This window comes from Heteronotia binoei, chromosome 12 (assembly GCF_032191835.1).
Source record: "Heteronotia binoei isolate CCM8104 ecotype False Entrance Well chromosome 12, APGP_CSIRO_Hbin_v1, whole genome shotgun sequence".
Classification (NCBI taxonomy): domain Eukaryota; kingdom Metazoa; phylum Chordata; class Lepidosauria; order Squamata; family Gekkonidae; genus Heteronotia; species Heteronotia binoei.
In genome coordinates, this window is record NC_083234.1 from 57,967,024 (window position 1) to 57,984,697 (window position 17,674).

A 17,674-nucleotide genomic window follows, 5' to 3' on the forward strand; every position below is an offset into this window, starting at 1 on the left:
TTATTTTTATTTCCTTCTGTTCAATCATAAATCCTCAAGGTGGTTCACAAAATATATTTTAAATGCAAGTGTAAGTTATTTAAATGCAAACCAGTTAAATAATTTGTCCAAATAATTCAATACTCATGACTGGCAGCATGATCATAGGCAGAGGAGCATATTTCCCAAAACCTACTACTTGATACCTTCTGGGGCTTTTTGAACCTGGACTTTCTTCATCAAAGTCAGTGCTCTGCCAATAAGCCAGAGATCCTTCTCTGGTTGCTTCTTCCCTCCATCCTCTTTCCCAATATCTGAACCCATCTTGGGGGGCATAGTGTTTTTGTAGCTCATCCACCCTATTTCTTCTTACCATTTTATGACTGATGAAAGAAGACCCACACTGTGATTCTATTAGCCCCAAAACATTATTCCCAAATGCATCTTTTCAAAGGGCATGCAAGATGCACAGAGGAACTGGGTGCTACTAGGCCTTAGTTGTACCTCCACTGTTGGGTTGGAATGCTGTTTTAGGTAGTGTGCTCTTCATTTTCCCAGGGATGAGCACATTCAATGTCACAGGAACTGAAGAGCATTTCCACATTGGAGAGAAGCTGAGAGGTTTGTATGCAGGGTGGATTTGATTTAAATCATGATTTAAATCACGATTTAAACCACTAGTCGGTAAGACTTGATTTAAATCATGGTTTTCGATGTAAAGGCTCATTCTTGCTGACCTTAATATTTACAACCCAGATAAAGGTTTCATTTTAATATAACAACTTTTCAGGTTAGTTTTACTTATACCAGAAAATTAATTATTGGTTATTTACCGCTTTAAACGGATAATTGATCTAATGAATGATTGCAGGAAAACATTGCAAGGTGAACTGTCTGGTTTAATAGGTTATTTGTTCATACTTGGATAACTTTTCTGCTGTACTTTATTGGAAAGAGAAAAATATTTGTTAACAATAACCATTTAAATTGTTTCATTTAACTAAAGCAATAACATAATATAGCATATGTATTCTTGTATTTGCTTTAATATTCCTGAGAATGTATTCACGAAGATCTCAATATTTCTGGAGTATTTTGCTCAGAAAGTTTTACTTTCATTTGTAGTGCTTGCCACTCACTCACTCCTCACGTTAAGCTTATTTCCTTATCCAGACCTATTTCAACCCTTACAATCTTATTATATTCATTGAACTTTTTGCAGCTTAGCACTTAAGAGATAAGGGGTTGATTCTGTGTGCATAGATTTGCAGAGCACCAATAGGACTGATGTCTCTTAACTCTGTTTATTTTATAACCTTTTTTCTGTGAAGAAGAGGCATGTTCTCAAGCATCTGTGATAATATCTTCTAGATAGAAAAATTGCCCAAAATAATCTTGCAGAAACCTGTGGGAGGGTATGACATTGTGAAGGGATTAATGGAATTTGTTTACCAAAAATTTAAACGTTGCATGAATATACAGCCTCATGTTATGTAATTGAAAACCAATCCATGTTTGGACATGTGATGTATTTTAAATAGAAAACTATCTTTAGATAAGATTTTCCTTTAAAAAGCATTCTATTTAAAAATCCAATTAAAAACAATTTTAATTTAAAAAATCAGATTTAATTTTTAAAAATGTTTTTATCTATCCTGTTTATATGGCATTCTGGGGTGGGGGTTGGAATCTATGGCATCAAAATTGTCTTTTGTAGTAATTTATAGATGAGTAAATATATTTGACACCAAGGAGTCTAAATTTTGGTGTTCTTATTGCACTGCAGCATGAGTTCTCAGAGTGTGTTATTGGGAGATAGCCTCATTCAAGAAAAATGTGATTCCCTCAAAGTTAGCTATGGCAGACCAGAATGAAGGCTCACTAGGCTGTGATCCATCTATACCTGGGATAAATAGATAAGACTGGTTAATTGTGATTGCGATATATTGGCCTTCTCATTTTGAAATTTAGATTTAAATGTCTCGGGCACAGAATTGTATTCTGTATAGTGTAGCTCAAGAGTTTTTATTCACCCCTCATTGGGTTTCAGCATTATGGAATGGTTGATATTCTGAGTCTGAATCTGTCTTAGGCAAGGGTGTCAAATTTATGACCTGTGGGCCAGAAGTGGCCCACCCAGGCTTTAATCGGCCCCATGGCTCTTTTCTCCTCCCTCCTCCCCCTTCTGTCCTCACCCTTTGAAACTCCAAGGCTGCCAAAGTTCCCAGCTCATTCTGCCTTGTCTTTGCCTGCTTCAGCAGGAAGCTGTTCTAGACTTGCAAAGCTGCGAAGAAAATGCAGAATGGATTTTCCATTAAGAAGAAGAAGAAGAAGAAGATATTGGATTTATATCCCGCCCTCCACTCCAAAGAGTCTCAGAGCGGCTCACAATCTCCTTTACCTTCCTCCCCCACAACAGACACCCTGTGAGGTGGGTGGGGCTGGAGAGGGCTCTCACAGCAGCTGCCCTTTCAAGGACAACCCCTGCCAGAGCTATGGCTGACCCAAGGCCATCCCAGCAGGTGCAAGTGGAGGAGTGGGGAATCAAACCTGGTTCTCCCAGATAAGAGTCCGCACACTTAACCACTACACCAAACTGGTCTCTACACCCAGCTGGATTATTCTGGGAGTAGTTTATCTAGGCCCAGAGACCTTAATGGAAAATCTGTTCCGCATTTTCCTTGCAACTTTGTGCTGACAATGTATTTCAATGGGGTGGAGTTCAAGTAGTTTCACTTTCCAGCATTTGTATGGCCAGTTGAAGCTGTTGCTTGCTGGAATTGTCTCCTTGTAAATGAAGTGTTGATGCTTTGAGTCAGCTTGTCTCTGCTCAATGGACCTGAGAACTGGTGCCAAGTGAGTACTCTAAACTGGGAACCCACAGCCAAAGGGCGATATTACACTAGAGAGACATTTCCAATCTGAGTACACCCAGGATGGGAGAAGGGAGAGGTTTGCAATGCTCAGGCATTTCATGTTTTCCTAAACTCAGAGCATTTTATATTTTTTGGTTTATATTTTTAGTTTCTGCTGTGATCCTTGTGCTTTTTCTTGATGTTTTATTTTTAAAATTGCACTGCCAAAAACCACTATTCCTCCACTTTCAGTTTTAAACAAAAGACCACAAGAGTTTTAAGCATGTTTGTATTTATGTTGTTGTTTTTTTAAATGTGTTTGTATCCTTTATAACTCTTCTAACTGGCATTGCATTTTATGATACATATGGCCCAGCCCCATAAAGGCCCCTTTTATGTCAGATCCATCCCTCATAACAAATGAGTTTGATACCACTGGCCTAAGACATGATTGTTCTTGATTCCTTTTCTGAAAAATTTGTGGGATTTTGTTTAGGAAAAAAGATCACTAATGTGGAGCATGGTATTATGTAGCAGGGGTGTCGAACTCATTTGTTATGAGGGCCAGATCTGACATAAATGAGACCTTGTTGGGATGAGATGGGCCATATCAGACCAGGCCATGTGTATACCTATTTAAGATTAGGTAGCAGAGATATATAGAGAGCCCCGTGGCACAGAGTGGTAAACCTGCAGTACTGCAATCGGAGCCCTCTGCTCACAACCTGAGTTCGATCCCAGCGGAAGCTGGATCCAGGTAGCCGGCTCCAGGTTGACTCAGCCTTCCATCCTTCCGAGGTTGGTAAAATGAGTACCCAGCTTGCTGGGGGGAAAGTGTAGATGACTGGGGAAGGCAATGGCAAACCACCCCATAAAAAGTCTGTCGTGAAAACGTTGTGAAAGCAACATCACCCCAGAGTCGAAAACGACTGGTGCTTGCACAGAGGACTACCTTTACCTTTAGCAGAGATATAAACTTTCTAAGGGACACAGACAAACACAACTAAAGATCTTTTTTTTAAAAAAAAAAATTAAAATAAAACATCCTTAAAACATTAGCACTTATTAGTCTTAAAGGTGCTTTCTTTGTTGTGAGCCTGTTTGTGCGGGGAGGGCGGGATATAAATAAAAAGTATTATTAGTATTATTATTATATTTCTCCCATGGGATCCAGGGAACTGGGCAAAGGAAGCTCTGGGTGTTTCTCTCCCTCCCCAGGGTACTAGGAGGGAGAGGAGCCTCAACCAATGGAGAAAATTGAGATTTTGCTCTGTAGCTCCTGTGTGATTAAGCAAGGCTCTGCAAAGCAGAAGGAAGCAAGAGAGAGGGAGAAGGAAGCAGACAAGAGCCAATTGCTTGGAGGCCTGATTCGGCCCCCTGGGGCGCATGTCTGACATTGTACAGGATGGAGAAACTGGATAGGAGGGACTTTGTTTCCTCTCCCATAACAGTAGAACTCTAGGGTGCCCAGTGAACTCTAGGGTGCCCAGTGAAATTGATGAGCAGTAGATCAGAGCAGACAAGAAAATGGCTCTCAAGATGTATAATAACTTGTGGAACCCGATGCCACAAGATATAACGTTGGCTTTTAACTCAGGTGGCTTATATAGAGGATTAAACAAATTGATGGAGGATATTTACTATCAGCCATGATGACTAGATGGAACCGGCATGTTCAGAGGCAGTACACATGTGAGTACTAATTGCTGGGAGAAAATGCTAGGTGATGACTTTGGTTCCCATGCCTTTACATCTAGGCTTTCTGGGTCAAATGGCTGGTGACTGTGGGGAAATGTTGAACTGGACTAGATGGACACTTGTCTGATCCAGCAGACTGTGCTTACGTTTGCAAGATAACAGAAATCATTTAAATAAAGGAAAAAATAAATCCATTAACAGAAAGGAAAAACAGAAAAAAATTAATCAAGGAAAACTCAAAACCTCCTTGTTTAAAAGAAAAACCTCAGAAATGCAAAACTGAAATTTCAGACAGTGGTTGTGGTGGGAGCCTTCTCTTTCTTTTCCTTCCCATCAGTGGGGTGGAGTCATTGGGTGATTAGCTCCCCATCCCCACCGGGATGGGGCTACTGCCCTTATTGTCCGCTGGCTAAGGCAGCCCCTGCTTGCAAGTGTATTCATCTGCATGGGTCAGCCTTTGAAGGAAGTAGAGTATGTTAACTGTGATAGAAACTCTTTGACATATCCATATATGTTGCTTCAAAGCAAGAGTCTTGCGAAGAGTAAGACTTTACTGGAAGATTGGGGATTGTGCATTGGCAGAAACAAGTAGTCAACTGAATTAGAAGTTTCATAATGACTCTACTTCTTTGTTTCTTTGTTAAAAATTAGCTTTGAAGAACCACTTTAAAATTAATAACTAGGCTGTAACATCTGCAGATTTGCAGTTGAGGTTTGATGCAGCTTGAATCATGGGAATTGGTCTAATTGGGTAATATTACAAACCTCGCAGTGAAAGAAAATCATGAGTTTGTCAGCATGTTCCAATTAGCATTGCTTACACCTATTAATAATAAGCAATGTCAAATTGGGGGTGTGTGCATGGAAGGGGAGAGCTTATGCAGGTGAGTAAGAAGCTTGTCACCCTGGAATGAAGCAAACCTCAACCAAGCAACATGAAGTAGGTTTCTTGTTTCTCTCAGTGAGAGGATATCCCTTTGAAAGGAATTCTCTTTTGACTAACGTATGTGCAGGAGTACTTCAGAATGGAATATTTTGGCTTTAATTTCCACCTTTAACCCCTACCTACTTATGTGATCATAGTACATCTGCTGCCACTAAGCATTTTAGAGCCACCATTCCATTCATAGTAGGGCTGTTTCACTTAGCAAGCTATTAAGTGAGTATCTGAGTTATGTCAGTTCTGCAGTTACAAACCTAGAAGTTTATTTCTTCCTATCTTGGGAAGATGCACATGGAAAGAGAAGGTACTGGCAAGATTCCCTTTGCTAAGGAAGCTGTATTTTGAGCTTTTTCATTCATTTCCTGATTCAGCTAGGTTCAGTTGTCATAAAACTAACTTTGCACTATAGCCCCAATTTCATGTGGACAGTTCTGCACCATGGCTGTTTCCAATTGACTGTTAGCCACCCTGAGCCCGCTTGCGGAGAGGGCAGGATAGAAAACTAAAGTAATAAATAAATAAAAAGGAGGTAAATCTGCATTGACTAGGGTATTTGTGGCACTCTGAACACAGTCTTCTCCAAAATAAGACTGGGCAGTGATTAGTAAGGGAAAAAATGCAACTTTCAATTGGATAAAATGTCTAGGGCAAGTAAGCAGTGACCAACGCTGTATGGGTGAGGCACTAAGATAACTGGCTTAGCAGATTCCAGAAAGTGGCAAGTTTAAAAGTGGCTAGCAGTCCTTGGATGGCTTTTCTCTAAGCACTATTTTATGTGAGGTCTCTTCCTTTTTAGTGGGAATGCTTAGTAACAATAACATTTGGAAAACTCTGCAGATGATTAAATGCATGTGAAGATGATCATTGGCAGTTGGTTCCAGTTTTGCTGTGAGGTTGATGTTCTCCTTACCAATGTAAGCTGGGCAGTGCAACTAAAACACTAACCATAACTGGCTGCTGTTATTGCTAATCTGAACACCATCCTGTTTTTCTTAACTGCGTCTCTACCTTACAGTGTATATGTATGTTACAGTAAATCAGGGGTGTCAAATGTCCAGCCTGTGGGTCAAATACAGGCTGCATAGGGGCCAAATATGCCCCCCCCAAGCAACCTCCTTCTCCTAATGTTTTCCAGTGCTGTTGCTGCAGATGCACCTTACCTTGCTTTCCTCCCCAGCTCCTTCCATAGTTCTTTGCTTCCTGTTTCCTGCCTCTTTCCTTCTTCCCCTCCCTTGCTCTCTCATACACACAGGAACATGGAGGGCTCTGTGGATGCTTCATGCAGGAGAGGTACAAAGGTAAGCTTGCCTCTCTGTCTCTTTGTCTCTCTGCCCCCCTTCTTTCTCTGACCCTCTCTCTTTGCCTCTCTCTCCTTGCCTCTCTCACCTTCTCTCTGCCCCTTTCTTTGTACCACTCTGCTGCTCTGTCTTTGTCTCTCTCTGCCCCCCTCTTTCTGTTTGCCTCTCTACATCTTCCATACCAATGCTGCTATCTCTGTGCCTCTCTCTCCCTGTGTGCCTCTCTGTCTTTGCCACCCCCTCTCTCTTGCAGTTTGGTGTAGTGCTTAAGTGTGCTTACTCTTATCTGGGAGAACCAGGTTTGATTCCCCACTCCTTCACTTGCACCTGCTGGAATGGCCTTGGGTCAGCCATAGCTCTGGCAGAGGTTGTCCTTGAAAGGGCAGCTGCTGTGAGAGCCCTCTCAGCCCCACCTACCTCACAAGGTGTTTGTTGTGGGGGAGGAAGATAAATGAGATTGTGGACCACTCTGAAATTTGGAGTGGAGGGCAGGATATAAATCCAATATCATCATCTCTCTATTTGCCTCTCTGCCCCTCCCTCTTTGCCTCTCTCTCTCTGCATCTTTGCCCCTCTCTCTGTTTGCCTCTTTGCTGCTTTCTCTTCCCCTCTTTCTCTGCCCCTCCTTACGACTCTGCCCCTCTCTCTGTTTGCCTCTCTGACTCTATTTTTCTTGGATTGGTCCTTTTATCTTGGTGAGTGGAGTGATTTCAGGTGCCAAATGATAATAGCAGGCATTGGTAAGGATACAGAAAAACTAGGTCTCAGTTCAGTCCAGGAGGATGCATTATCAGTTGCAATTCAGAAGTCCTTCTTTCTAATCTCCCTTTGAAATTCCTTTGCAAGAACATTGCCTCTCTTAGGTCAGCAACCGAATGTTGTGGTTTCTAATGCCAGACTTCTGTCCATTTATTTGTTGCATCCTCCTGGACTGAATACTCCTGGATGAAATTGAAACCTAAGGTTCCTGTTCCATACCAATGCTGCTATCTCCACGCCTACTGCCCCTCTGCATATCACACCTAATCCAATCAAGCCTGCTATTATTATTATTTACCTGCTATTGCTATTCGACATCTGAAATCACCTTTATAAAGTTGATATCTCTGGTACCTCATGTTACATTTTATGGCATGCATGACCTGGCCTAACAAAGTGACATTTATGTCAGCTCTAGCACTCATAACAAATGAGTTCGACACACCTACAAAATAGATGAAGATGCGTGGCTGTTTGTCTGTAGCAGTAGAAAAGAGAAAGAGTCCAGTAGCACCTCAAAGACTAACAAAATTTGATGGGGCACGAGCCGCTGTGAGTGAGAAGTGAGCAGTGATTCACAAGGGCTCATGCTCTACCACAAATTTGTGCTAGTCTTTTGGGTGCTACTTACTCTTTTCTGCTGTTTCAGTAAATGTTAGATTTAAATCTGAATTACTGTTTATTTGAGTTCCCCCCCCCTCCAGAGAGAAAGCCCCCATTGTCTCTCTGTTCTAGCAGCTATGAGTGCATCCTGACTTTACACCACCACAGCCGTAATGAAATGATGCTAGCATTATACTTCTGCTTTAGTGTAAAACTTTTAGAATATACTGATGTGAGCTTTCCATCATAACAGTCAACAGATTTCTGCCCCCTGTTCTCCACCTGTAAAGAATTTGCTCAACATCACACCTAAAGGAGAGTTACAGTGAAGTCAAATGCTTGCTAATTACTTCACAGTGTTTTACTTATTCCTCATAAAGGTCTTACCCTAATTGTTCAATTCTTCCTAGAACTCAATTCAGGCAAAGGAGGAAGTGTAGGATCCACCAAACCAGATGCTAGACAGGCAGCAGTCATGAATAGGGCCGGCCAATCCTCTAGTGAGCCTCGGAGTCTACTTCTGGTAGGAGGCCAAGGTCCTTTTGGCCCTGCCAAGCTGTCATTTTCTAACATCTCCCCTTGAACACGAAGAGCAGCTGTGGGGCTGTTCCACAATTCCCAGGGCATGCGCTGGAACTGTCCTGTGGCTGTCCTAGTTAAATGGGAAAGTCACAGAACAGTGGAGATGTGTGATGCGTGAACGCAACCCATCCCTGCAGCTGGCACTTCAAGTGTCCCACAGAAATGTTTTCACAGATGGGGAAATCTTTGAAATAAACAGATAATTCTCCCAAGTTGAAGATTTTCTCTGACTCTCTTTCCACTTATTCATTCACGGGTCTGCTTAACTGGCAGCATCCCGGCACACGTCAGCTCAGCAGCCTACTTCCAGGCTGCTGTGGAGTTATTTGTTGTTTTAAATCTACTTTTATTCCTTCATCTACCATTGTTTGCAAATGTTTGTAATTCTCTAAAGGAACTCAAATTCAAGGTGATACAGATTTGACTGGAGGGGTATTTTCAAAAAGATGGCTTCTTTTAGAATAGCCAGGCCAAATAAGAAGATACTTGGGATTGCATTTGGTCTGCAGTTTCCAACATGGGGGAAATAAATTTTGCCTATACGCATTCAGTGGCTGAATTTCCTAAGACTGTATAAGAGGAGAGAGAGGAAGGAGGTTCCTTAGGAAGGTATGAGTTCTGGTTTCTCAGTGTTGTTTGATAATTTTTGTGTTTTTAGGTATGGGTGGGGGCATTAGTTTGGCCTTTTAATAGAACCTTTTCATTTTCAGCTGGTAGCACCTGGCCATAGAGATGGACATTTGGAAGCATGCCAATCATATTTCGTACTCCCAGTCTGTGACTTAGTTGTGAGAATACATACTGAACTGACATCTAGGAGACTGTGTATTCTGAAAGTATTGTTCCAGCAGCGCTTGAGCAACATTTCTTTAGTTTTTGATTCAGTTGAGCTGAAAATGCTCCCTTGATGAAGAGAACACAAAAAGTGCTTTTGGGGACCATTATCTGTGTTTATCTGAGATGCATACTCTGGGAACGTGTCTACAGGGCTGCCTGTGCTCCTGCTTCAGAGCTCTGGTTTGTGTACAGAGATGACATTGTGAGTTCAGCACTGGACAGCTGTTGAAGGCCATGAAAGGTCCACTGTTGATCTCTGACCTGCCACCAACTGCAGTCTTCTGGAGTGGCTATGTTCCGCAATCCTGCTTTCCTTGGTGCCTAAACTCACCTGCAGCAGCAATGACTTATGGCTTCCCTTGTGTTGTACTGTGTCTGCTTCCTAGAACCACTTATGGCACTTCCCTGAAATGAAAATGGAGTTGGCACCCAGTGATTCAAAGCCAACTTTCTGTTCATGGTATAGAATGAATACCATCAAACAGGCAAACTAGTTTTAGTACTGGAGTCTTATATGCACCCCGGAGAAGAGCCTCCAGTACCTGGACTTGGAAAGCAGAAGCAACAAATAACTAAGGTAACGACATCATGCCCTGTTGCTTGTTGTTGGTATTATCCATATTACTGAAGATGAAGAAGAATGATTTAAAAGCCTTTTTAGTCTTCAAGGTAGCTTACCTATAGCCACTAAAATCATAGGAGCTCAATATTATTAATTATAAAATCAAAGAGGAATATGCAGTCAGGCAAATTCCAGAAGGATCCAAAGCTATAACCAAATTAAGAAATACCAGCAGCCTAATAGAATATAGAAGTTTTTCTTGGTGTCTAAAGATAAATTCCATGTTAGCCTGTTCAAGCCACAACAGCACAAAAGTCTAGAGGCATCTTAAAGATGAACAGGTGTAATGTGGCTGAGGCTTTTGTGATTTAGGGCCCTCACAATCAGATCCAGACAATCTACAATCTATTGCATGTTTATCCTACCTTTCAGCCTAGGATGTCAGGGCATCTTACATGGTTTTGCACAGGCTAGAGAGGGATTGTGTTTCAGTGGAAGAGCAGTTTATTTAGCAAGCAGAAGACCCACAGCCCACTCTTTACCTTTAGTCAAAAGGATTATGTGGTAGATGATACGAAAGATCTCTACCCTGCACACTGGTATTGTTACCAGAGCAGACAATACAGATCTTGAGAGACTAGCGGTCTGGTTCAGTAGGAGGTGGCTTCATTTTACCCTCACAATAATCCCATGATCTTTGTGGTGGTGGGGATTTGAACCTTGGTCTCATCAGTCTTTTTTTTTTTTTTACACACTGACCTCTAACACCAGAGATGTGCCAGACACTGTGTCCCCTCCCCCATTCCAAAGATCAAGGCAAAACCTCCTAAGCTCTGAAGGTTGGAGTACACAGGGCATGGTGATGTGAACGAATGGGCAGACTTGTGTGAGAGAAGGCAGTCTTTCCTGACCTGTCTTTAAGTGTTTAGACGTGGTCGCTCTTGAGCCTTCTCAGAGGTTCTTCTCCCAGGCTACATCTCCAGTGCTAGGGCTGTCTTATTGAAGCCAAACATCAGTGTGTTTGACAACTTCACTCAATTCTAGCCTACTGCAGCTGCACTAGCCTGCAGAGAAACATTGAATCCACTTTGGCTATGACACTCAATTTTACTGTAAAACACATTCACGTTGACATGGCATCAGTTTTCAGAAGCATTACATGCATAAAAGAATTCCTGTCTTAACAGTCAGCCTCTTTCTTTCTATCTCTCCCTCAAACCCGCCCCCCCAGCTTACATACAAGGTCTAGCTCATATGTGGAAATCCTTCAGCTTTGTGCCAGTGTCCTGTAAATGATCCTGTCTGCATATATTGTTGATTTCAATACTCTTCCAGCTTACTGCATAGAATCTTGTGGGTCATTGCTATGCTGGGGAGCAATTCTAGTGTCTTGATTCACCATGAGTTTATATTTTCTTTTCTGTGAACTTGAATGAAATAATTTATGGTCATCTGACAGCGATGAAGATCCTGTGAATTTGGGGTAGGTATATGGGTTTCCTGTATAGTGCAGGGGGTTGGACTAGATGACCCTGGAGATCCCTTCCAACTCTATGATTCTATGATTCTAATTTCCATTTCCCCGAGAAATGTTGGTGTGAATATTTCCAGGGCTTTTTTTTTTTTTAGCAGGAATGCAGTTCCGGCTGGCTTGTGGTCAGGGGGTGTGGCCTAATATGCAAATAAGTTCCTGCTGAGCTTTTTCTACCAACCCCCCCCCCCCCGTGGGAAATTGTGGTAATGTCAGAGGTGTGGCCTAATAAGCAAATGAGCTCCTGCTGGGCTTTTTTCTACAAAAAAAGAGCCCTGAATAGTCCTAACTTTAAACCATGGTTCTCCCTTTTCTGTGTAGCAGGTAGTGTAAGAAAGACCCAAGTCCAGTTACCCGCTCAGCCTTAAAATTTGTTGGGTAGATTTGGGCAAGTTCCTGTCTGTTTCCGCTTAACCTCCTCCAAGGTGACCGTGTATCTCTCTGGTGTCATTTTGAGATCAGGAGAGCCATTTTACCCAGGTAGTAGTTCTGAACTCTGCCACCTCTCTCATCAGACCTCTGAAACTAAGTCAGCAGGATAGGAAACCTCCAAGGAATACCAGGGTGGTAATGCAGAGGCAGGGAATAGCAAACCACCTCTGAAGGTCTTTTGCCTTGAAAACCCGGGTGGGGGGGGGCATGTCATCAGCTGTGACTTGATGGTGTCAACAACAACAAAAAAAGATACCTTGGCAGGATTAAATGACTGAGTAGATTTTTTTTATTTCACCCTTCCTTCAAAAGAGGTCTGTGTGATGTATGTCATTCTCCCTTTCATTTTATCCTCATAAAACTCCTGTGAGGTAGCTTAGGCTGAAAGTGTGGCTGGCTCAAGGACAGCCAGTGAGTTTAATGGAGAATGAGGATATCAACCCGGCCTGGGCAACACTGAACTCTACACTACAACTGGCAAACTAACCTTTGGTTTGCCCTGAGCATTGGAAAGCACTGTGGCAAAGAAGAATGTGAACCACTGGGACTATGAACAAATGCTCATTCAACCACTAAGAGCTAAGAGGAGTGACAAGCCAATTAGGGGCATTCACCTGGCCGATGTCTGCGGAGGAAATGCCAAACTGAAGATGTGGTTTGTTGCAATTTGGGAATAAGTAAATGGAAAGATGGGCTTAGTTCTTTCTGAATGTCTGTGTTGGGGTGTGTCTGTGCCTAATCCACCCTTATGTTTATTCCCAGAAAGAATGATGGAGTCAGGAGTGAAAATAATCCTCACCTAACAAAGCCTTTGGGTAGAGGACAAGGAGATGAGGTGCTGTCATCATATCAGTGTTGAGACCATAAAATGTTGCTGCTTGCTTGGATCATGTACATGTCTTCTGAATGGCTGCAGCACATTGATCAGTGTGGAATACCCTTTCTTGATGCATTTGAGCTGCAAGTTATCATTGAAGAAGTAGTTTCAGTTTCTCTTGTGCAATTTGTCTCCACTGTACACTGATGAACCTGTAGCTTGTGCTGATGGGGAAAATACAATAGTACTAGCACTTTATTTAAATTCCCCGATCTGCTTTTTTTGCATCTGCTTAGATGCTAACTTCTCCCTTCATTGCAGGCATGACCATGCAGTTTATTGCAGAAATATACCTTTACAAGATTTGGTGTGCACTTCGTGTATGTGTGTGTGGGTATAAATAAATTTGGTAACTCTAGTATGGAACATACTTGTTCTTCCCTTTGTTGTGTTTTGACTCCAGTCTGTAATGTTCTCAAACAATTTGGAGTGGGTGGGGGAGAAGAGGGAGAAGAAGAGGAAGAATGAGCTTCCCTTTATCTTTATTTATTTATTAATAAAAGACAAAATGCCTTGGGGAAACAAAAGGTCTTAATAGCTGGTGCTTGGTATCCTTGACAACAGTCCCCAAAGAATATTACATTAGGGGCATCGGAGAACTTTTAAAAAAATAAGTAATGGAATTCCGTCTCCGTGATGCTTTTAGTAGTCATTTCGGCCACGGTGCAGCGAGGTCATAAGCTGAGCTCGGTGAAGGGAGCCAGAACATGAAATGATGCTGAGAGAACGTCTGGGAGATGAGAGGTACAGAATTACAAGCGAAAGTGCAGGCCTGCTGAGGCAATTACAGCTTAATGGGGTCATTTGGAAGGCAATTGCCAGGGGTTAATGTAGTATGGAGAGATGAGGTGAGATTGAAGTGAAATTTGGGGCTGGGAATGTGTTAAGATGAAAGATCAGAGTGCAGTGGATTCTGCAAAGCACAGGGAAAGGGTTTATAGCATGCAAAAGATTTTGGGGGGTGGGGAAGGGCAGTATAAAATTTAAAATATCTAGTAGACCAGCTGCTTCTAAATAAGCAAATTAAAAACGGAAAGAGGGTTTCATATTTTGCCATCTTCAGAGTCCCCTCTAAAACATGCATGTTAATTTACAACGACTTGATTGGATGTCAGAGTTCCACTGCATTTGCTGTGGTCAGATAGACAATTTGTACAGCCCACTGAGCGCTACCATGCATTTCTCCAGCACCGCCCCTCTGGAAATGAATGGAGCTTGCGCAGAAGCAGCACTTAGTAGATTGCAGTAAATACTCTAGTGGTCTTTCTGTTGTTCTCACTCTATGCTGTATCTCAATTATCTGCACATGCATTCTCTGTCTCATGTTCTTTTCTATTTATTTTGTGAGAATCCACTGTTTTGTAACTAAAAAGTGAGACATAGACCCACATACACATATTTTGATGTATTATCAGTGGATTCATCACATTATCTTTTCAGGCATTAAAATAATATCTTGCGAGGTGTCAAAATATTACGAGCGTGTAAGCTAGCATTCTCAGAGTGTGGGTATTTTGGTACGCTTAAATATTACAGGTGTTTTAAATTAAAAACGTCAAACCATGAAGGCATAATGGAAGTAATCATTTAAACACGCACGCAGCTTTAAGCTGCGTGCAGCATGTTTAGTTGGGAATGCAAAGCTTTTTCCTCATTGTGAACAAGTGAAGTTCATAAGAATTCAAAGGACAAAAGAGATCATTATGCCTTGTTACCTCGGCTAGTTCATTACCTTAATTGCCGAAGCGTAATCCAGGCTTGGAAGAAAACTCCAGGGCTTTAAGGAGATCAACACCAGCACCTTATGGCACAGAAAATGGAAACCCTTTCCTGTTACCACCACTACTCCAGGAGCACTAAACCTTGATCAAAGGCTGAACTTTTCTTAAGGTCGACCATGTGAAAATCCCCCTAGAGCTGTACTAGGCGCTGAACCGTAATGAAGTGTAGTAGGTTGAGCACCGTTTCTGTTGAATGTGTGACCGTCCTGGATCACTGGCTGGCGAGAGCACATTATCATCCTCTCAGGTGAAATTTTAACATAGTTATGTTTAGCAAGGGATAATGGCCTCTCTTTGGCTCTCTGTAGATTGCACAGGCTGAACAGAAATTCCCAGCATGCTATACTGCAGCCAGCAAAACAGAATAGGGGATTCAGAGTGAGCCAGAGCCTGTTTTTTTCTAGTTGTGATGTGTTCTGATCTCTTTATTCGCATGTAAGGAGAAGTACGTTGCAGCAAGAGGACGTCTGCAGCAGCAGGCCTTTCCTATGATGTTTTATATTGCTTGTTAAACTGTTGTTGCTGCTTTGGGATCTCTATGTGGTCCTGCAAGCAGGTAGTGTTTCTGAAACTGTGCTCTGCACAGAACCTTCTAGACTAATGGCTAGAGAGCCAGGCGTCCCTGACCCTCTCTTGACTAGAGATCTGCTCTGCTCCATGCTTATCTACATCCGTTTTCTCTTGACCTCTGCAAAACCAGGAACAGCTCTAACCTCTGCAGTAATTACTTCAGCAGGATCTGTCTCATATTTTTACACTGGTGTTTCCTTCTGGTTTATTCCATATTGGCCTTTTTCTGCCTTAGTATGGGCAAAGTTGCTTGTCTTACTCTACAACCCCCCCCCCCAAGATTGCATCTTCATTTCTATCTTGACCTTTTTTCAGAAAGTGCACAGCACTGTGTGTGGGACTTTCTGGCTTTCATCTTAGAAACTGGCCAAGCCTAGACCTGCTTAGGGATAGTGCCTTCAGACCATTCCTCATAAATACTAGAAATTATTCAGTAGAGTTTGCAAAGGATGAAGTAAATCAGATTAACTGTAACCACATTTGGGTGAGTTGTGTTACTAAGCCGTTAATTTTTTCAAGGCTTTTCTCAAGCGTTGTGTCTAGTTATTCCATCTGCCGACCCAGTTTCCAGCCTTTACAGTTGCATATTTTGGGGGTCTTTAAAAAAAATACAGTAAAATGAAACCGTATGACCTTTAAAAGCATGGTTGACTTGCATTCATTTTACAACCATCAAAGCAACTCTTTACTGTTGTAAGGTAGGGAAAAAAATCAATGATGCAATCTTTTTCCTTTTGCCTTGTGCAATCCGTAATTGAAATGGAAAATCAAATGAATGGCTAACAGATAATTGTTTTATCAATATTCCCTGCCTGCCCTACAAGGGTCAGCCTGGAATGATCATGAGGCACGGATATGATGAGGACAAAATGTGAAATTGAACAGCAAGAAGGTAATAAATCAGTCTTGACAAGAAAGAGTGACCAGCATGTAGCCTGTGAAGGCAGCTTTGGGGACACTTCTTGTCTCAGGTGTCTGTGCTGATTTGAAAATGTGAGAATATAATATTTGAAGCTCTACCCCTGGGTAAACAACTGCAGACTATTTTGAGGCAAAGGCATCATCAAACAGGGAACCTATATTTGAAAATGCTGAGGATAGAGGGCATGGGGGTGGGGAGAAAAAGAGCATCACGGAAATAATAGAGTATCCTGAGATTGTAATAGCTGAACATTCCTTATAGCCCCTTGATAAAAAGCCAGAAACACCACTGTGGGCTTACAACAAGGCCACATATGCTTTTTTTTTTTGCTTTCTTGTAACATAATTCACATCCAACACCCAATTCTGATCCCCCCCCCCCCCCCCAAATCTAATTTGGCTTTTTTGCTCAGTTTCCAACACAGATGGACAAAAATCGTGCAAGGTTAAACTCTTTATTCCTCCACAGTGCTCCACACTAAGTCTCAGGTTGTTTTTTTCCAATCTTGGTCAACATTCCAGAAAAGCCTAGATATACTTGGTATGCTGTTTTGGAATCTCTAGGCATGCTTGTCTGGTAAGCTGCAGTGCTGGATCAGCAGGATACCTGAGATCTGGAGCTTAATGGACATAATCATTTATGGGTTGTATACCCTCAATGCTTTTCAAGATGGTGACTAGTTTTCTTTATAGTGAAGTCAGAAAAGGGAAAGTTCTACAGGGAATTCTCAAGGGTGATAACATAATAGAGCCTTCACTAGCTCCTATTTATCCAGCACAGTTGATTCGTCAGAAAGTAAGTGTGTCATTGTGAAAATGTTCGTTTTGGTTCGTCTGATCCTTTCCAAAGCTACCAAAACCCCATTTCCATAAAAAAAAAAAAAGAGAGAGAGCGATAACTACCTATGGCATTGGAACAAAGTTTGAGTCCAGTGGCACCTTTAAGACCAACAAAGTTTTATTCTGGGTATTAGCTTCAAGTGCATGCGTACCTCTTCAGATACCTAGGACTTCCTCAGTCACCACTTCTGATGTATTTTTGCAGACCAGCTGGTGGAATGTGGAAGGCCAGCATATAACTGGTTAAATGATTTTGCAACAGAAACCTGTCTCATATTATACAGAGTGTTCCTAAAGGGCTGTCACATGTATAATGCTTTAATACATTATGTTGCAGAAAATAAATTTAAAAATGGAACATGAGGCATCTATTTTTGTCCCAGGTGAAAAGGGGTAAATGGAATCTGCTGTACAGGAGAACAGAATGGAGAAATGCACACACCTTGGGGGTGGATGGGTGGTGGAAGTGTTTTGCTTATACTTTGCAGTAATTTCAGTTTCTACTAAATGGAAGATGGGGCAGGATTAATGTGCATGTTCAGGGAGGACTGGCTTTTCCCTATTCAGATGAATTGCTGCAAAGAGTGAGAATCTGAGGACTGCATA

General features: G+C 41.9%; 1 protein-coding gene across 5 annotated transcripts in view; it reads left to right on the plus strand.

Annotated features, from left to right (window-relative positions):
• Positions 1-17,674, plus strand: part of PBX3 (PBX homeobox 3) — a 262,955-nt gene that overhangs the window by 78,942 nt on the left and 166,339 nt on the right. The window contains exon 1 of one of the 5 annotated variants that reach the window (XM_060250552.1): positions 13,679-13,700. The exons of the other annotated variants lie outside the window; for them this stretch is intronic. Coding sequence (XP_060106535.1) covers positions 13,694-13,700 — 7 coding nt within the window. The 5' untranslated portion in view covers positions 13,679-13,693. Of the gene's footprint in view, positions 1-13,678; positions 13,701-17,674 lie in introns of those variants that run through there. 5 annotated transcript variants of the gene reach the window in all.